The 22,135-nt window shown below is 41.5% G+C and overlaps 1 protein-coding gene across 1 annotated transcript in view; it reads right to left on the reverse strand.

Annotated features, from left to right (window-relative positions):
* Positions 1–22,135, reverse strand: part of PXDNL (peroxidasin like) — a 295,352-nt gene that overhangs the window by 21,609 nt on the left and 251,608 nt on the right. Inside the window, exons 19-20 of the mRNA XM_034762906.1 lie at positions 19,537–19,745; positions 4,747–4,867 (exon numbers count right to left, since the gene is read on the reverse strand). Of these exons, the coding sequence (XP_034618797.1) occupies positions 4,747–4,867; positions 19,537–19,745 (330 nt within the window). The remainder of the gene's footprint in view (positions 1–4,746; positions 4,868–19,536; positions 19,746–22,135) is intronic.

Genomic DNA, 22,135 nt, shown 5'->3' on the forward strand with positions numbered 1-22,135 from the left:
CTCAAAAGTAATTTTTTTTCTGAAAAGCTCCCTCCACACCAACAACCCCTTGACAAATGAAATGTCAGACATTATGCAATGCATAGGTGGGAAAGGTGCTATCTGTATTATGTATTCATGACAAGAACTACATTAAGAAAGTAATAAGCATAGCTGTCAAAAAAAAATAATCACACCTCTAAAGCAAGACAAGTAAGCCAATCCTACTGAACACAATGAGAACAACAACAAAAACGGTTTATGTTAGGGCCTCTCTTCACTACCATGCTAAATCGCCACCGCTGCCATTGATGTAGTGGTGCCAATTTAGCAAATCTGATGAAGACACATTACAAAGAGCTCAGCTTGTTTAGCCTAACCAAAAGAAGGCTGAGGGGAGATATGATTGCCCTCTATAAATACATCAGAGGGATAAATACCAGGGAGGGATAGGGATTATTTAAGCTCAGTACCAATGTGGAAACAAGAACAAATGGATATAAACTGGCCATCAGGAAGTTTAGACTTGAAATTAGAAGAAGGTTTCTAACCATCAGAGGAGTAAAGTTCTGGAACAGTCTGCCAAAGGGAGTAGTGGAGGCAAAAGACATATCAAACTTAGTCTTGAAGCCAGATAAGTTTATGGAGGGGATGGTATGATGGGATAGCCTAATTCTGGCAATTATTTGATCTTTGACTATTAGCAGTAAATATGCTCAATGGCCTGTGATGGGATGTTAGATGGGGTGGGATCTGAGTTACTACAAAGAATTCTTACCTGGGTGTCTGGCTGGTAAGTCTTGCCCACATGCTCAGGGTTTAGCTGATTGCCATATTTGGGGTCGGGAAGGAATTTTCCCCCAGGGCAGATTGACAGAGGCCGGGTTTTTTTTTTTTTTGCCTTCCTCTGTAGCGTGGGGCATGGGTCACTTGCTGGAGGATTCGCTGCACCTTGAAGTCTTTAAACCATGATTTGAGGACTTCAATGGCTCAGATATAGGTTAGGGGTTTGTGGGTGAGATTCTGTGGCTTGTGTTGTGCAAGAGGTTGGACTAGATGATCATAATGGTCCCTTCTGACCTTAAAGTCTATGATTCTATGATTGATGGGAGAGCGCTAGCCCATCGACTTAATTACTCCACATCAATGAGAGGCAGAAGCTATGTGAAAGGGAGAGCATCTCCCACCAACATAGCGTGTTGTAGACATCACTTTAAGTCAATATATGTTACGTTGCTCGGGGTGGCGGTTTTTTCATAGAGTAAAATGAAGCGTCATCCTTCCTTTGTTTTATCTGTGTCAGCAAAAACTGTCCATCTGCTGATTCACTTTGAGCTGTCCAATACTTTTCATCCAACATATAATTTGGGATAGACATAGGTCCTTAAGAGCATTACAAACAACAGGCAGGATCCTCAGCTGATATAAATCAATGTTGCTCCTTTGAAACAGTTGACTTTAGTGGAGGCAGGGTAATTTATACCGGCTGAGGGGCTAGCCCTTTATATTCATAGGCTACTACATTATAGTTCCAGTTATACATAAGGCAACTATTCTAGAAAAGCACTTGACAAAAGTCAACAGCTGTCTTTAAAAGGTATGGAATATTTTTATATTGAGTGTGAGTTATGTGAATCGATAACGGGTATCTAAAACAGAGGATCTGTGTGAGAGGAAATACTATCACATGTAAAAAGAACAGGAGTACTTGTGGCACCTTAGAGACTAACAAATTTGTTAGTCTCTAAGGTGCCACAAGTACTCCTGTTCTTTTTACGGATACAGACTAACAAATTTGTTAGTCTCTAAGGTGCCACAAGTACTCCTGTTCTTTTTACGGATACAGACTAACACGGCTGCTACTCTGAAACCTATCACATGAAAGGAAATAAATAGCAGGATTCAGTAGTAAAACTGATTCTGTTAATTTTATAAAATATGGGAGTGACCTGAAATTCATCATGATGAAGAAAAAAACTCTGTGGAAGTTACTGAAAATGACAAACAGAAAAGTGGGGACAGTGAACTCTAACAAAACGTCAATAGCATTCAAAATTACTTGGCGAACTTAGGAGAAGGGAGAGTTACTGATGGTTGCCTAAGCAATTCAATGTAGAAAAACTGTTGGTATTGTAATGAGGCTATTGAAAGAAACATGAAACTGATGCACCCTCAAGAATCACAAAACATTGCAAAATACTCGTGTAGTAAGGATAGGTGGGTAAAAGTCCAAGCTTAGGACAGAAAAAATAAACTAATATACCAGGATGTATAAACAAAAGCAAGGAATGAATTTAGCTATTGGAGAACATTACCCATGTATGAGAGATTGGTGAGGCTATATTCAGAAAACTTGTAGGCAGTTCATGAAGGAGAAGTCTAGAAATGGAGAACATGCAAAAGAAGGGAAACTATAATGAACTGAAAATATTGGATGCATCACTGAATTATTTTTAAATAAAAGTTTAAGAAGCCTATGGATTAAATTCTGCTACCAGTTACAGCTGTGCAACCCCAATGAGAATACAATCTGGCTGGTGGCCTGTATTTTCTGAAAAAGGAAGGAATTGAGAGGGGATCTCAGGGACTTCTGAGGACAGAAATGATAGATGTCATATATCACTGTCACAGGGTGACTGGCCCCTTTAAGAGGGAGCAGGGCCCAAGTGCACCTGTGATTGATTACCTGCTACTCAACTGGGCTTCAGAGAAGGCACCTGAGCCTTATAAAGGGGAAGCTGCTGGTAAATAGCTGCTAGAAGAAGCTACTGAGAGAAAGAGAGAGAGAGAGAGAGAAAGAAAATCCAAAGTACATTCCCTAGAAGGAGGGCTGTGAAATCCTGGACTTCAAGGAGAGTTTGCTGCCTGGGGAAGCCAGGATTTGAAGCTCACAGCCTCAAGCAGGAGGGCCATGAAACCCCTGAAATCAAGGGTTAAGGGACAAAAGGGTTTTTGGGGGGAGCCAGGCAGTGTTTAATAAATTACAGCTCAAGAGAGGGGGATTCTTATTTTATGGACCCTGGGTGTAAATAAGTTATTTTTGAAGCCTCAGAGGAAAACTGAGGCAGAGTGCCAGGCCAAACGCAGGGCACCTTGGACTGGAACCTGGTGACAGTCACATTATTTGAACTAGTGTGAAATACAAACAACAAGAGGGAATTAAGATGACCCAAGGAAGGAAATTTAGGATGAAGAGCTTTACAGAGAGAATTGAGAGTGGAAGCAGTAAAGGATAAAGGCACACTTAACTGCTGGAGGTGCTGTCTCCTAGAAGAGATGTAAAACTGAGATTCTGACCATTTATGGTCATAAAAGAGCCACTGACACTTTTTGCAAAAGTAGGGCTGATAGTCCCAGTATCCTGAATATTTACATTATGCTTATGTTGAAATTATTCCCGAAGTTTCTATTTTAAAATCAGTATTATTTCTTTATTTTAACCATATATTTACAAAACACTAAACTCGACAAATGAACATTACCTACATAAATGCAAACCCAAACATTTAGTTCTTTCACCATCAGCCTCCATCTCTCTATATTCAGTCAGGCATAAATTATTGTCCTGATCATTAAAGTCCACCCATTGAGAAACAAAAGTATGGACTAAAGAAGAAAAAAATAGCATTTCAAACACTACATGGCAATCTCAGCGCAAGTAATCATAATTCCTCTAAACCAATACTGAATTAACTCACAAAAGGTAGTGTGATATATCAGCTACAGACAAAATTAAGGAAAATATATTTTCCCAAACCACAAAAAATCATGATATATCAAAAACACCCCTTTCCTTGGCATCTCCCATTGGGTATTATAGTAATCAGAATGAGTCTCTTGAGGTTTGAAATTTCCACAGTGACAATGTTCAGTAGCCCTTAAATGACAGTGTAGTACAAAATAGCTAGTAAAACACCCATGCTTATGAATGAAAACTCATAGCCATTATCATTGGTAAAAACTCAACATCATCCTTCGAATCAGCAAACCCCTAACATCTTTCAAAGTAACATTTTTCATGATCTGATTCCCATATGATTTCACTTTGATTTTGCAAATTTCTAAATATTTTCTTTTAATATTGTTTTTCATTAGCAGGAATGATTATTTTAAACTCTTGAGTGTAATTCATCTGGTTTAAGCATGTTCCTTTCCAGGTTTATCTAGCACAAAAAAAGTTCTCTCCTAATGGACACTAAATAATACAACAACAACACCAAAACAACATAGCTAGCTCCTATTCAATGCTCTTCATCAGTAGCTTCCAAAGCACTTTAAAGATGGTGGGACATTAAATAAGTTTAATAGCCAGGTCACTTCTTAGCTTCTATCAATACTTATAAACACCACATTTTACTGTTTGCTGCTAATTGAATGAAAGGGAATTTTAACACTTAATCAGATTAAAATCAACTAACCTTTGCTATGTTCAAATCAATTTTGTGAGCCACCTAAAGTAATTAGACTATTTAAAAATGTAAAAATGGCTTAATAATGATAGTAATAATCAAAAGTCAGCAACAGCATTAGATTGGAATATCAGCATCTAAGGTCCATCGTAATTCACCTCAAGTGGAAAATGACAGACAAATTGTATTCAGATTAAAGAAAACTAAAACATTCAAAAGATCTCTTTTTCTCACACACAATTTCTGCATATAAAAGATTAATAAACAAAGAGCTTTTGAAGACTAAGTAGTAACCAAAATCTTTCATGTACATACTTTTCATGCTCATCCTGAAGGTGGCTAGTTCATAAACACATACCTGCTTCTTGTACTGGTCTCCTCACCCCTTTTGTGCTGCTCTTTGGGATAACTGTATTCAGCAGACCGTTTGCTCCTAAAGTGGTGAGACAGAGCCCCAAACTGTCCCCTTGTCCTACAGTCTGTGAACACAATAATTCATACTAGTATTATTTCTGAAATAAGATTTTCACAGAAAAAATGCACAAAAGTTGTAGTATCAAGTTGCTTTTGTGTGACTTATATAAGCTTCAAATCCAGCAAAACACTTAAGCACATGCTTAACTTAAAGCATGGGCTTAAGTTCCATTTAAATCAATGGTCTTTAAACCTGTGCCTAAAATTAAACATAAGTTTAAGTACTTTGCTGAATAAGGGCCAGACGCATTTCTATTTTATTCACCTACTTTTATTGTACTTTTAATCTTCAACAGTGGAAAAAACAGATGGGCGAAACTATTCCAAAATTCATTCTTAAAGACTACTCGTATCAAGATATGCTATTGCTATATGCAACATACCGTATTTTTTGGGGGGGGGGGACTTATTTATTGATTTTTTTTTCATAAGAAGACATTACAATTACATTGTTTTGACTTGTAAAGGTATGTATCTTACGACAGAATTAACAGTGTTAAGCAACGTATAGCATATTATTGCATCATTCACATTTTTCAAAATTATTTAATCACAACATGAATACGGTGCATGTTACACACACACACACACACACACACACACACACACACACACCATTCACAGTACTTATTTTGGGGAAGCTGAGTGCTTTCTTGGTGTGTTTAGCAAGATGAAAGCCTTTTCTGCATCTATAATTAGAATGTAGCCCTCTTTTTTAGCACTCTTAGAATACAGTACCACATATTGGATTTTTCTTATGTTATTTAAGGGGCTTCTACCTTTTATAAAGGAAGTTTGGCTCTGGTACCCTAATTTAAACATTATTGTCTCTAATATGGATGTTAGTAAGATTTTGATTAAAATACTATCTATATTTATTAATAAGATAGCTAACACAGCTCAGAGATTGCAAGACCAGAAGGGACCACTGTGCTCATCTAGTCATAGAACGTCCCCAAAATAATTCCTAGTGAATATTTTTGGAAAAACATCCAGCCTTGATTTATTTAATGTACAATATATACAGTGGTCTTCTACTCGTGCATGTATGCTATAACATTATCAATGGCTAAGTCTACACTTAAACCACTACAGAGACACAGCTGCAGCTGTGCTGCTGTAGCTAGCACTTCAGCGTAGACACTCACTACAGCGTTGGGAGGGATTCTCCCAGGGCTGTAGTTCATCTACCTCCCCCAGGAGTGGTAGCTAGGTCAACAGAAGAATTCTTGTATCTTGAATTCATCCATCGACCTAGCGCTGTTTACACCAGGGGCCAGGTTGGCATAGCTACATCTCTCAGGCATGTGGATGTTTCACACCCCCGAGAGACGTATGCTGATATCAGTTTTCAGTCCAGCCCTAAAACCATACCACAGAAAAGAAGAACATTCCATAGAAAGGTGCTAATTGCTTACATTTTTCAGGTGGTAACATTACAGAGGCTAAAATCAATATCAACTAATTTGATTATTCAGATTGCTCAGTTTGTACATTTAATTATCTCATTGATTTTTGTGATTTTTTCTCACTAATAATTACATACTGTGTGTATAATAGAAATGGAATATGTGCGTGTGTTTGAAGCTACTGATCGGTAGGTAACTTAGGATCTTTTTCTAGCCTTCAAAATACAGGCCATAAGGAGCAAATGGTTTGTAAGAAGCCCAAGGTTATCTGGATCAGCTCTGTTTGAGTTGGCTGACAAACCAAACCTTAACATTGAGGAGCTGGCAGACAAAGGCTAAAATTTTCAAATGGACCTGTAAAATTGTGACTGCTACTTTGCTAGTATAACTATTGCACACTTTTTTTTAAAAGTGTGCAAACAGAAATATTAGATGCAGACCAATGCCCGTGGGGAGGGGTGGGGGAACACATGTATGAGCACAAGATGTGCAGGTGCAATTTTAGAAATCTCATTGAAAATTTGGCCAATAATACCTGTTAAAGAATCTATGAATTGCAACAGTCATCACCACATTGAAATGTCAACTCAGAAGATCCTAAATTCTGAAGTATTTCCCCAGACCGTAGGCACCGTAGCAGGGGATTTTACTGTAGCATACAGATCTGTCGCATCTTATGCTGGGGTTACGTTCCACAGTCAGCGCATAAAGCGAAAATCGCGTATACTCAAAATTACATTGAGTGTAATGGCGGGCAGAATCGCCCGCGCTACAGGTACAGTATTAAAGTTGTTATTTTTCTCTCTCTCTCTTTTTTTTTTTTTTTTGCCGGCCACGTAAAGCTGAAATTGCGCACGTTAAATGCGTGTAAGATGTGACAGACCTGTATTTCCTTGTGCTGCTAACCCTTTCCTACTGCCTACACTTGAAGAAATGACAATGATAATTACCCATAATTCTTCCTTTAAAAAAATAAAAGTACAAACAGAACTAAAGCCTTTAACTGCAGACTTCAACTCACGCTATTCTGAGGTCACAACACATTGTTTTTCATGTTTTAATCAAAGAGCCAATCAAAATATATATTATAAATATAATATAAAAGATGAAGACATGGTTTAGAAAACAGAAGGATAAAACATATAAAGGAAAGCCTTGAAAACCAAGGAGAAAAGAATTTTTAATAAGAACTGTGATACTCCCCAGAGGTGAGAGGCACCTCACCACTACCTGCCTTTAGCATGAAACAGCTTTGTTTGTGCCTGCCGTAGTTCAGCTCCCTGAAACCAACACAAGCACTGCCTTCCAGGTCTCCGCAGACCTTCCTCTCTGTAAGGAAGAACTCTGTGTAGCTGTAAAGCTTCTCTCTCTCTCTCACCAACAGAAGCTGGTCCAATAAAAAATATTACTTCACCCACCTTCTCTGTCTAGGCTAGTGAGAGATACACACCAAACTCTGTCTGCTCCTTGAAGTGTTCCCCTGAGGTGCCCAGCCCTTAACCACTGGACACACTGAGAAATTACCAAGTTAGCTGTCCTCAAGGGAGCAGTATTGACATAGCTTGATTGGTACTACGCAGGATCAGCTCTTTATAACATTGAAATATATTTCTAGTGAGACACTGATATTATCAAAGATTAAGATTTAAAAAGATACTGAATAAGGATAATGGAAACAGAAGTGGTTACATATGAAACAAAAAGCATAACACACTTCTTAGAGTCTAAACTTAAGCTTTAACAGGCTAAAATCCTTGTCTAAAGTAATTTCTCACCTAAAGCAATCTCCCAGCATCACCAACCAACAAGATTGGGATTTAACTCTCATGAACATAAAAAGTGCTGTACTTTTTGTTTTCTCGGTGAAGGTTCACAAAGTGTCCTTTTGCTTCTCCTTAGATTTCCCAGAACTCATTGTTTTGCACTCCCGCCCTCCCCCAGTCAGGATGACCACCTGTGGTTTAGGCTCCAGTGACTTGTCTCTTGTTGACTCTATATGCAAAACAGGCTTCCATTGTGTTATCTTATATGCTTAATTTACATATTAACCTAGACAGACAGGTGAATCTACATCTCTGTCTGGCAAAACATGTTTGACAACCCAGCCTCACAGACTGGGACACAGACTCAGTTCATATACATAATTCCTTAAATATGGTCAGTAAGTACATCTCACATCAATCGTGAGGGCTCAGTATGGCATATGCTTTTTATTATTAGACATTTCACATAACCCTTTCTGAATAAATCCTATGAAAGCAGCATGTTATGTGTAATGAATTTTTCAGGTCTGATAGGAGTTGCTGTTACAGAACAATGAACCCTTAATCAGCTGGCATTAAGAGGTTCTTAGAGTCACAGGAACTTCATATGAAAATTTTTGTTTCATGAAGATGTTCCTGTAAAGGGCAAAATGTCACATCCAAAAATATTTTCATGTAGTCAAAATCTGAGAAAATAGACGTGGCGCCATCAAAAGGGACTCTGAATTTAGCTGGCTGTATAGGTGTAAATGCACCCTCCTCTGTACCTTATCTTTGGAGAATCAGATAATTTTATCTGTTTGAATGACTTCAATTATGTTTACGTTAATGACTCTCAAATATACCTCTCCTTTCTACACCTGTCTCATCTGACAATTAAAATCGTAGTCTGTCTTGTTTAATAGCCCACTTAAACTCAACATGGCCAAAGCTGACGTTTTGATTTTCCCCCTAAAAGCACCTTCTTTCTCCCCTCACCATCAATATCACTGTGGCATCACAACCAGCCACCCAGGTACGTAATCTGGGTAACATTATGTATGTGGTCCTTTCCCTAAACCACCAAATCTTTCATGCAGGGCCTCCTTGTCTTACATCTTGTCTGGCACTGAAGATTCCAGCCTGCTGTAAATTTTTTCATAAATTCATTCACAATGCTGCTGCTAATCTCATTTTCCGAACTTTGACCAAATCTTTCTATCACTCTGCTGACATACCCTTCTGCAGTGGATCAACTGTAATTTCTTGTCTTCACCTTTCAGGCCAGTCACAATTTATTCCTGTCCAATCTAGCCGCTCTATAAGCTTGTTGTAACAGCAACTGCCTCCTTTGCTCCAGCAATGTACCCAGGGCTAGATTTTCTGCTTTGCCAGGTTCATTAAGCACCATGGCAGGAAATATTCAGAGGGGGAATATTCATGCACATAAGTTAAAGCTGCACTGGGCACCTTTAACTAATCTGGTCTGGACCATGGAGAATCAGGGAGCCTTGATCAGGTGTCAGTTCCTCTCTCAGTGGTCAGACAGAGTGGAGAATCAAGCCTCCAGCCAGGGGTGAAAGTAACTTAAACGACTTACCAGTACACAGGGTGTCTGGGGTCCTGGGCAAGGTTGTGGGGACGGGTGGCTGTGGGTCTTGGGTGGAAGCAGGGGGTCTCGTGCAGAAGGGGCGGAGCTGGGGCCAAAATCCCCCAGCCAGCCCTTCAGCGCTGCCCAGCCCGCACTGCCTGGGGCTTTGGTGGATATTTAAAAGGCCCGGGGCTCTGATCGCAGGCGCAGCAGTGGCAGCGGTGGCTGCGAGCCCCAGGCCCTTTAAGTCACTGTCAGAGCCCTGGGTAGCAGTGGCAGGGGCCGGGAGCCTGGGCCCTTTTAAATCTGTCCCTTTTGCCCCTCTCCTCTCCTCCCCCCCGGTCATCAGCAGCCCTGCTGGTATGGTCAGCTGTATACCGGCGGCCACCTTCTTACCGGTACGCCATACTGGACAGGACCGGCTTACTTTCATCTCTGCCTCCAGCCCTTATCACACACCAATCAACTTTGTCCTAAGACATCTCTGACCTTATTCCCATATCACCCATAACCAGGGGAGAAAGACCGATTTTGTTGGAGTTATCTGCCACATTATTCACTCTCAAACCCCTCTTTAAACTTCACCTCTGCCAGGATGCCTCCAAGACAGCACCAGCCAAGGCTGGCTGAGCGAGAGGCAAGTCATGACTAACGCTCATTTTGATACGGCATTCTGGTCTTCTCATCTCATCCTCCACTTCATTCCCGCCCTCCAAAACCCCTTTACTTGATTTGCTTACTTGTTGTGTCATCTTGTAATCCAGACTGTAAACTCTTTGTGGCGGGAGCTTTTTTATTAGACATTTGTACAACACTGTTGTGATAATTGGGCTTACAGATGTAAGCAGAGTCAGGATGAGCTCTACCCTGACATCTGGTGGTGAATTATGGCGAGTGTGGAAAAGAACTCCAGGGGCTGATCTTGTTTGCATAGGCACACCCACTCGCCTGGCATGAGACAACAGCAACTCAAAGTGGTTACTTTGGCTGGTGTGGGATCCCCAGTTTTTTCTGTTATTGGGGCAGGAAGAATAAAGTTTTGTTACTCTGATTCTGTGAATCAAGGCCAGTGGAACTGTTGTATGACAGAAGGACTGAGTCCTTCACCATTACCTAAGTAGCACTTGCTTGACAAGGGGCATGGGTTACAAAACCCAGTGAATTGAGAGAGGATGGGCCCCCTCTGAGGGTTTGAAACACCAATTGTACTACTGCCTCTCTCCACTGTTGAATGTCAGAGCTAACTTTGATTCCATTAGGAGTCTAGTTACAGGCTGCTGAGCTGAATTCACTTTGGGCCAATGGTGCCCTAGCACTGGGGCTCCCCTACTATGAGCTGAAATTGCTAAGAGCTGAAATCACAAAAGAGCTAAAGTTAGTAAGCGCTGAGATCACTGAGTGCTGTGTTAACTAGTGGGGGTGCCTGAAGCTATATTGCTAAGCAGCTGGCGGAGCAATTTGTGGGGACAACTGGAGGAACAGCGAGCGGCGCGGAGCCTTGCGGGACCGGTTGGAGAGGCCCAAGGAATGGCGAGCGGAGCTGTTTGCGGGGATGGCTGGAATGGCTCACAGGTCGGTGAGCGGAGCAGCTTGTAGAGCGGAGCAGTTTGTGGGACGGCAGGAAATGGACTGGCTCGTGGTGAAGGCTGTGGCGGAACCCCACGGAGAGATGGCCAGCTGGCCTCGGATCACGTAAGGTGCCCCTTAACACCCTGCGTGCCCCCCCTTTTTACTCTGGGGCTGCACTGACCAGGGACAGAGACTTTGGGGTCTGTTGGACTTTTGGGACTTTGGGTGGTTGCTGGACCCAAGAGACTTTGGGAGATTTTTGGGTTGCTGGATTCAAGAACCAAAGGGAAAGGACGCAGCCCAATTTGCTGGGGTGGGTTTTTTGCTCATGGTTTGTGTTATGAATCCTGTTTGTGGTGTTTTTCCAATTTAATGCTGATGTCGTTTACCTCATGTTATTAAACATTTTCTGTTACGCTCAGACTCCGTACTTGCGAGAGGGGAAGTATTGCCTCTTAGAGGCACCCAAGGGGTGGTATGTAATTGTCCCAGGTCACTGGGTGGGGGCTCGAGCCGGTTTTGCATTGCGTTATTGAAACGGAACCCCTAGATACAGAACCCGGCCCTTGTTGCTGCCAACTTAGATGGGAGAAGGGTTACACAAATTTATTTTAATTGTGAGCGCAACTGTAAAAAGTATGTGAAGATGTCACTATAACTTAGAATAACATATGTTGATGGGGAAAAGTATGAAATGGGGAAAGAACAACAAATTAGTCCCAACAAAAAGGGCCTGTTGAGATGGTTCGAGGACTATGTTGAAATCATGCTTGGTAAAAACAGAAGATATGGAACCAGAAATTAATGAACCAAAATTGGTGTTTCGGATATTAGGTCTAACTGATGCACAAAATAATGAGGGAAGGACTTTTCCACCCATCACTCCCTGTTTGGGTCCTTAAAGAATGAGACTTTGGGTAGGAAATATGAACAACAGACAGAGGCTACTGGAGGGAACTTCACCACCCTGGCTGCCACACCCACCATTTCCTGGGACCTTGGCTCTTTGTCACCCTGATCCTGAGAGATGTCCCAACCACATCAGTCCAGAAAGAGGGACCTAAGTATCATCATCACCCCGCCAGCTCCAGGTGAATCCCAAACACCACCTGCAACTACTCCTCCAGCCCATCTCAACTAGTTTCTTCTCTTTTATCCAAAAGGATAGTTTATCATCATCTTTCATACCATCTGAAACACTGTCAAACAAGAGGGTTTTTCCTTCTAAAACTCTCTCCGGTTAAAGGGAAAGGGAACAAGAAATGTTAAAATGAAAGCCTTACTTCACACTTCAAATGCTTTAACTATTTTTCTTTCTTTTCTATATCTTTAATAAAAGGTAACAAGGATTTTAATCCTGTTTTTGCCATAGCAGGCTGAGGTCTCCATATACCAAAAACCAAACCTAGTTTAACACTGTTTAATGTATGACAGTGACTGGGTTATATTAACACCGGCTTTGGCACATTTATTCCTTCTAAATTAATACAAAAGCACCTAGCACAATAGGACTAGGTCCTGATCCCTGATTGGGGCTCTTATATGCTACTGTAACAATAGTAATAATTGTACAAAATTGTGTGAAGTTAGCCATTGAGTCCTGGTCTGACTGGAGCCTCGACCATTTTGCAAGCACAAATCACTGTGGTTGCAATTTATATTAATTAGACTTCTAACTACCAGATTTGAGATGTAATTAGGTAGTTCAACATTTAAATGACATTATTTACTCCCACAGTTCTTTCTGCCTATAATCAGGGCTGGCTTTAGGCCGATTCAGCCAATTCGGCTGAATCGGGCCCCGCGCTAAGAGGGCCCCGCGCCGCAGCTCTCCACCCCGCCCCCAGCTCACTTCCCCCTCCTCCCTTCCCCTGCACGCTCCGCCCCCTGCTCCTCCCCCCGCCCCTGCTTCCTGCGAATCAGAGGTTCGCGGGAAGTCTGAAAACAAGCAGGGGCAGGCAGGCAGGCTGGCAGCACCAGGTAAGCTGGGGTGGCGGGGGGTGCGAGAAGGGCTCCGGGGAGGCGAGGTGCGGCCCAGTCCAGCCCCGGCCAAGCAGCTCACTCTGGCCCCGGTTCTGGCCGAGTGCGCTGGCCCGGCCCCGGCCGAGCATGCCCGGCCTCAGCGACTCTGACCCGGTTTGGCTCCGGCCTGGCCCCCACGGCTCGGCACCGGCCCAGCCCCCATGGCGCGGCTCGGCGTGGCTCGGCCCAGCCCCCGTGGCCAGCCCCGGCCCCCCGGCCGAGCACCCCCGGCCTCAGCAGCTCTGACCCGGTCCGGCCCCCGCAGCTCGGCTCCAGCCCGGCCCCCGCAGCTCGGCTCCGGGCCGGACCCAGGCCCCGTGACCCTGGCCAGAGCTCCGGCCGGAACGCGGCCCTATTCCTGGGGGCGGGGCTTGCGGCAAGCCCCGCCCCCAGGAATCGGGCCCCGCTCTTTCTAAAGCCGGTCCTGCCTATAATATTGATCTTTCGAAGATCATTCTAAAAAGTCAGGCTACTGACGTCTCAACACATTCTTGTTTTATTTGGATAGCAAGTGCCAAGTCAGGAAATGTATGTATTTGGTGATTCTGAAACAGAACTCATTTTTTTTTTCTTACTGAATTATGAACCCTCTTCCTGTACTGAAAGGGAGTGAAAGTTACAGTTAAAGTATAGATTTTGTTGATACATGACGGACTGGAAGAAGAAACCAATATCTAAAAAAATCCTTCAGCCATACACAATAGTTCATTTTCTGATAAGGTTTCAGTTAATCCTTACATTTTTTTCAACTGATTCTATATCATCAGTTAGTGTTACTTGTTAAGTATTGATAAGATGTTGCATCTTTAAATCAAGAGCTCTGATGTTTCAGGATTTGGTTTTCTGGAATCTTGACCTTTCTTGATAGGAAGATATTTTCTTTGATAAGATGATTTTCCTGGATGGTTGTGTGACATTATCTGATTAAAATATGACCACGTAGAGCATTGTTGCTACCACTGTTATATAATTGGAACAAATCTTGTACAAAGTATGTCAAGTAAGGTGTCTATGGAAAGATATTGTTGAATATGATTTTGCTATTTGTATGCATGTATCATTTTCGTATTGAAGTTATGAGCATTGGCTCTATACCTGTATTTCAAATGTTTGCTTCTGTGTAGCACCCACCAGGTATTTATCCAGCACATTTTGAAGGAATTATTCAAGTGAATGGCCCATTAAAGAACATTTAACTCACAAGGGAAGATGCCCATCTACAATTAATGGACTTTTCTGCTGTGACTAAGCGAAATCATGCACAGACGTGTGACTTGCCCATGTGACTCCAAACACCATCTTGATATCTGTAATTTTCCATTAGTTGTGCTGAGGGCTTTGTTTGAAATAATGGATTTCCCTCCACATGGCAGAAGCTATAAAAGGCCTGGAAACATCTCCATTTTGCCTCTTTCCTGCTCAACCCTCTGAACTATGAACTTACACTAATGGGAGCATTCTAACCAAGGGACTGAGGATCTTCCAATAATTTGGAAGCAACCAGAGACTTAACAAGCCAGCAGTTTATTCTATCACTGCGACAAGCCTGATACAATAAATGCAAAGTTTTGGGATGTATTTGGTTCCTTTAACCAATTTTAACTCTCACCGTTCTCTCTCTCTTTTTATAAATAAACCTTTAGATTTTAGATACTAAAGGATTGGCAACAGCGTGATTATTGGGTAAGATCTGAGTTGTATATTGACCTGGGTGTGTGGCTGGTTCTTTAGGATCAGAAGAGCCTTTTATTTGATGAAATTGGTTTTAAAGAACCACTCATCTTTAAGTCTAATGTTTTTCGTGGTGATACAAGGACTGGAATGCCTAAGACAACTGCTTTTCTGACTTCTTGTTAGCCAGTGTGATGAAACAGAAGGTTACTTTTGTTGCTGGTTTGGTATATCTTATGGGAGAATAACCACCAGTTTTGGGGTGTGTCTGCACCCCTAATTCTCAGCAGTTTGTTTTAAATTTGATATTCTTAGTGGTAACCCACGAAGGCATGGTTACAGGTTGCCATAATGGATTCCACTTTACTTAGATGAAATCCATGGGTGTCCATCTTAGTCTCCAAGTGGAAAACTGATGCTAAAATTGTTTCCAAGGAAAACTGTTACGTATTTGTTTCCATAATGTAAAGCTTTTTCAGAATGGTAGTTAACCTACACTTACTACAGATTGTTCTCACAGTGGCTGGACCACACAGAGCCACTACTTCCTGGGCTGAAAGACTCACATCTGTTAGCCAATGACTGTAGCAAACTCAAACTTCTGTGTGAGCCACCCACTAGAAGGGGACAGAAAGCCAGACTGAGTGAACACATGTTACAGTAGGAGGGCAGAAGTAGCAATATGTAGCTGCTACGGTCAACCCACGCTTCCCTGGCTATTTACACTGAAGCTCAAAGCCAAAAAGTGGTCTGAGCATGTTGGTGTTGGAGATATTTATCAGGGAAATAATGTTGTGGGGCTAACAATGGTCCCAAATAAAATTAAAAAGGCAAAGAGCAAAGGTAAGATTTCAGTAAATGAACAAAACTCAATAGGTAAACTATCAAAGTCCACACATGTACAAAGTCAACAAAACCAAACATGCATGTATAATCTCTGCGTCGATGCACTGCATTTGGTCATTTATGTTTTAGATCAATCATCATAAACTGAGTTGAAGTGAAACTCCACAGCCCAGTCTCCTTAAACTTCGAGAGACTTTGTTACTGGTTCCTATAATCTCTAAAAAGGGCCAAACCAAATATCTGAATATCTTCAAATTTTGAGAAAGTTTGGATCCAGATGACAATTTTGCCATTGGCTTCACTGGGAATTGGATAAAGTCCCAAATTATTCCATTGCTCTGTTATAGCCCTTGCTAGATAACATCAAATGCTAAGCCTAGGGTATGATGAGAAGGAATAGGTACATTGGATAAGGAAGAAGCTTCATACTCTGGGAACAACTGTAGTCATATGTAAGAATCTCTATGATAAAATTGTATTCAGTTTCCGATAGGACACAATTGTGGTGCAGTAGACACTGGCCTGAACACAAGGCAATGCAGAGCCACAACACTCCTCCAGGCAGAACAAATCACAGTCTAATGTGCTAAGAATTCTCAAGCTGCACCAGTTCTCTCCAAGGGCAACCTACACGCTCTGGCCCCATTCTTCACCTCTGTTGAGACACTGTGCAACTCTGGGTGCGTGCGTGCAGGGTGGGGGTAGTAAAGATGTTCCTTGCAGGGACATGACGCTGCATGCTGTGCAAGAGCCAGTCACAATTTGGCCGTCAGTCAGTAGATAAGCATTTCTGCATGGGCCCTGGGGTATTTATTTGATTCAGCCACCTCCAATAATTGAAACTGCTCTTCCTCATCATCTTTCTGCCTGGTGCAATTAAAATCCACAATCATGCTACATCTGTTTAGAGAAATTATCATCTCCGGTGCATCCTAGAAATAAAAGAGCACTCCTGGTACAGAAGGTCTACATGCTGTATTGATGTGAGTGACACACTAAGCCATGTTGCCAGTTGATTAAATAAATCCTTCTTCAAATACAAACAGTTGCAGGAAGAACTGACAGATGTATATTTTCTTCTGGGACTTATGAAACCATCTGGCTTTGTGATTTCCAGATGGACGTTTCAGAGCGAGTTCTCACTTTGAGGTTTTAAGGTATTCCATAGATCTGTATTTCCTTTTCCAGATTTGTGAGCTAAAGTATCCCCAGCATTGAAAATTATTGCTGACTAATGAAAATTGAATTTATTAGATAGTAAGATGTGTATTAGATTACCAAAACATTCCCTTAATAAATTCATTCTATTAAAAGCTGTTGCATGATTAACGAAAAGAAGCCCTTCAAAGCAGCGTGGAGAACATCAGACTTCAACAGCTTACAGCAAACTATAATGAGACAATTAAGCCATAAAATTGTTTTCAGTCCTGCTTTTGAATTTAGTTGCTATATTTAACTTTATGCCATAAGGCAATCTCTCAAAGTTGCCTTTCTGCTGTTTCAGAACAACTTGCTTGAAACCCTTCTTGTAAAGCCGGACAAGGACAAATATACTAGTACTAAGGACACTGAAAAGCTCTAAAAACCCAAGTTATAATATAAGAAATGATAGAAGCTCAAACAGAGATACATAACATCAAAAAAAACAGAAAAAACAAGACAGGTATTTTAACAAAATAAGAGGTTAAAAACTCTGGGGATCATACCCGTTCCCAACTCAAACAGTTAAAAAAAAAAAAAAAAAAAAAGGTTTCTCTCATCTTTACACTTGTATCAGGGCCTCTGCTCTCCAGACTCTGGACCACTCCACAGAGCCTTCCATTAGGTCTTTCATAACCCCTGATATTCCTCATCTCTGAGAGACCAGGCTCCCTCTTAAAGCCCCACCCTTGGAGTATCATCATGGGATGCCTGGTTACCTGATCCATGAGCCCGAGCCCAAGGGAGATGGATAACTAGATGCAGGTGAGGCTAAGTCAACTCCCCCTAAATGGCCTGCCCACTATATTACAGTGACCTTTGCACTCCATGGTCTTGGGGTCAGATGGGGGCTCTTTTGGTCACTGATGTAAATTAGAGCAGCCCATGGCTTAACTGGACAGTACATGCCCCCAGAGGAGCCATTTAATTGGTCCAGGATTGTAGTGAACTCTGTCCATAGCCTCCCACCCCAGACCATCCCCTATGCTGGGGGACTAGAAGCAACAGGTGTAGAGCCATTTAGGGCACTTGTATGTTACCTGGATCTATCCTTATGCAATGGGCTCCTTAGCTGGCAGCTTAAACCAGTTTGTGCCCCCATTTGCTCTGCCTTGTAATGTAATGAAGCCACCATTTAAAAAAAAAATCACATGAGAGTCTCCCACTCTCCCACTAAGGATTGGGTTCCTTCATTTATTGTAAAACCAGAACACTGTACTCAGCTTGAGTAAGCAAGCCCCACACACTGGAAATCTCTGGGAATGGAGGGAAAAGAATCCGTCTCCCACACCATGGATATGAGAATCCCTCCCCCACTCCATGGACAGAATCACAGATCCACTAGCACCAACCCAGCTTCTTTCATGCCTCAAAACCACCTGAGCGGAGACCCTTGAATGGTTCTGCTGGATCAGGCCTCTTCTAGGCTGCAGAGAACAGGGCAGGATTTGGCCCACATTTACCAGTGCACTGAGCATACTATTTGCTTTGTGAAGTTCATGACTCCCTCCAGATACTATTGCATTGAGGAAGACATGAGCTCCACAGGCAACAGAGTTCCTCTCACTTCCCATTTCCCTACAGAACTTTTGAGCACAAGTGCTCTTAGTGGTCCTCAATTGTCACTGCTTTTTACTGCCCTTTGGAGCTTAAGAACTATTCACAGGGACCCTTTCTTCTGCCCTGCATAGATTTTATAAAGCATCATCCATCCTAATAGACCTTAAACAGTTCCCTGTCAAGCCCTGATAACTTTATCAAGTGAGCTTTCACTGTACCAATCGGTGTGTCTACTGAGTAACCTCATATTCAGAGTAATGACCTGTAGCTCAAAAACAGCTTGCCTAATGTTATTTTTGCTTAGCAGAAAAACACAGCAGAGAGTCATCCTGCAACGAAATCCATTGTAACAAACCAGTACTAGCTAGAACATGCAAACCTGCGACTAGAACTGGGTCTTTTATCTCCAAAGACTATAGCTTCAATCACTTGAGCTAGGGGAAAAAGACTTTTCTAGTCTCTCTAAACTGCCATCAATGGACCAATTGCTCATACAATATGATACACACCGTAACCATTACAGTTAGTCACAGTATTTTAATAATTAATAACTTTGCTTAATTATAAGCAATTTTCTTCAAATATAGCCAATGCATCTGTTCCCAAGGAGATTTAACTATGTGGATGGTTTGAAGATGTAGCAACAAGTCATTTTTGCTAACAGGACACACAAATTAGATACATGTCAAAACTTCAAATCAAAATACTTAATGACCTGTAAGTCAGAATCAGTTTGACCAGTATGAGAATTCTTCTTAATCTTCAGAGTAACTGTTAGCCATTAATTAATATTAGTAGTGGTCAACAGTGCCTTTTCAGGAGAAAAAAGTTGGAGTTATTTCTATGCATGAATAGTTTAATTTTACTGTGTACAATAATCTCTGTATCCAAACTGAAATCATTCTTTCAAAAATTGATTTTTTTTCTTCTTTTCATTGAAGAGCCTGCCACTATAAATACTGTAAGAACAACAAAACTGAAAAACACAGTTTTGGCAAATAAAAATGATCTGAGAGTTAATATTAGTAGTAGTTTTTCCATCTGCTACTCTGTTTATTACTGACCTTCACAGCAGTCCTGCCACAGTCTCAAATCAATCTTTGGTATCTCACTGCAGCTCATGTATCCCTGAGGGTAGTCTGCCTTTAAGAAGACATCAGGCTGGACCTGCTGGATGTTGTCCCCATTGTCACAGAGTACACGTGCCAAAGAGGCCTGCTTCAGCTGAGTGAGTTGTGCCATTGTAAACACTCCAGGATTTTCATACCAAAACCTAGTCAGCAGGCAAAAAGATACGACATCAGGGATCTGCTGCCTGAGAATTAACAGCATGTCAAACAGTGATAATGAGGCAAAGATAAGAGCAGACAGAGAATGCACCATATGGAAGGGATCACATTTGTTCTCCAATTAAATTTACTTTAATGGCTTTCATGTTTTATCAAATTCTTAAATGTTATGATCTTGAACTGTTACCTGGGGTATGTCTACAATACTGCAAATGGAATTGTGACTGCAGCATGCATAGACATACTGAGCTAGCTTTGATCTGACTAGCTTAAATAACAATAGCAGTGAGGCCCTGGCCACACAGGCAGCAGCACAGGCTGTACAACTCCACCTGGGACTCAGGGTATATACTCAACTGGCTAGCCAGTGCTGCTGCAGCAGCTTCACTGCTACTGTTATTCCAGCTAACTAGATGAAAGCTAGCTCAGGTATGTCTACATATGCAGCAGTGTAGATGTAGACTGCAGTGTAGATGCACCCAGAGTAGAGAGATTGGGCATAAATGATGATGAAGTATGTTACCAAACTGGAGTTCCCAGCATTTCCTGTATCATAAATAAATGTTTCAAATTGTGCAGCATTCTGACATTCAGCGTTCAAATGTCAGCATTCTGATATTTTATATAACGGAAAATATCAACATACCAAAAAAACCCCAACCAAACAGCAGCATATAAGTGATAAGAATCATGCCTGCCCCAGATCAGTCTCATGATAGAATCTCATATCCCATTCTCCTTCTGCATCTCCTCATATGTTTGCTAATTTCAGGCTTCAATCTGAGACGGGCTGAGCTGAGATCTGGTTGAAATTTTTTCAGTCTTCTTAGCATATGCGCAACATGCCTCATGTGGCACATGACCAGGATTCTTTACTGAATTTGGTCCACTACTTTTTTCAGTTAAGAGAGCTTTTAAATAGCTTTTTACAAATATTTTTTCATGTAAAACTATCGATCTCGTTTGAAACATTTGTTTTTTGTCAAAAATGCCATGCTATTATTTTTTTCTAAAACTTATTAAAAACATGTTTAAAATAGAAAGCCCTATTGAAATGGTTAATGACATTTATCATTTACCAATACCCAGCACACAAACCATTTCAATAATATTTGTAAAAAAAAAAGTGTTTTAATTGTGAATATTTTCAAATAAATGGAAAAATGGATCCATTCCAAATCCTTAGAAATGAAAAAAAAGTATGAATCATATTGCAAAACAAAGACAAAGCCCTTATATTATAAGCTCTTTATGACAGGACAGTGTGTTTTAACATGTTAGTAAATCACCATGCACTTCACAGTACTGTGCTATTTAAATAAATAAGTAAATAATAGCTTTTAAAATGCTAAATGCATATGTTTCACTACTCTCCTCTCTTGAGATGAGACAGATTTGCTTAGCTCTTCTAGGTCTCCTTATTTTAAAAAAAATAATTTTAAATTTTTGTTTTTAAAAATATCACATTTTATTGTACTGCAGAGAAGTCATGGAAACAACAAAGGGTTTATTCCCGATCTGAACTGGAGGATATACACTAGTACTGGAGTGTTCCACAAATGAGATAAATACTGCTCTCAACCCTCCCCCATCCCGCTAGGGAAGTTTGGTTGGATCAGCAATGGAGTGGGTCTGGTGAGTACTTGTGCACAGCCATGCTGGAGCACTTCCTCTCCATGCACACTCCTGGTGCCTCAGAGTGCATGTAGGGAATGTGCCTTCAGGGAAGGGGAAAGTGTTCACCTCCTCCCTCTGCTTCCCATTGGCTTGCTCAGGGTGTGTATGGGGTAGCTGATTGGCTCTCTTGGGCATCAGCGACCTTCCGTACTTCAAACCCTGCTGGGGCAGACAGGGTAGAAGTTTGCATTCCTTGCAGCATCATGGATGCCTGTTTTTAGTTTATAGGAATAAGAACAGGAATTGAGTATTAGAAAACAATCTGGAAACGTCTAGCGGGTGCTGTGCAGACAAAAGGCTGGAAGGGCCAGCTTCCAGAGGAAAACTGTACAAGACTCAGGATATGGCTGGTGTACCTACTAGCCTATAGGGAAGGAGATACCTTAAGTGTTCAGGGATTGAGGTATCCTTTGGAGAATCATAATTCCTCCTCATGCGTGGGAATGGCAAGATCATTTAGACCTGGGCTGAGACTTAGGTTTAAGCTGAAGAAGATCAAATGAAATGGATTGGTTATATGACATGAGGCCATTTAACCATGCACTGTATCCAGTAAAATGTCTTGAATTCAAGGAGCATGAAGGCGGTTGATAGCCCCCTTTGGTTAAAGTTATAAAGTTGCAGCCTGCTTCCTTAGCATCCACCCCTGTTTCATTCACCTGCATGTCCTGATCAATACCAATAACCTAAAATATAT

The sequence above is a fragment of the Trachemys scripta genome, chromosome 2 (genome assembly GCF_013100865.1).
Source record: "Trachemys scripta elegans isolate TJP31775 chromosome 2, CAS_Tse_1.0, whole genome shotgun sequence".
NCBI lineage: Eukaryota > Metazoa > Chordata > Testudines > Emydidae > Trachemys > Trachemys scripta.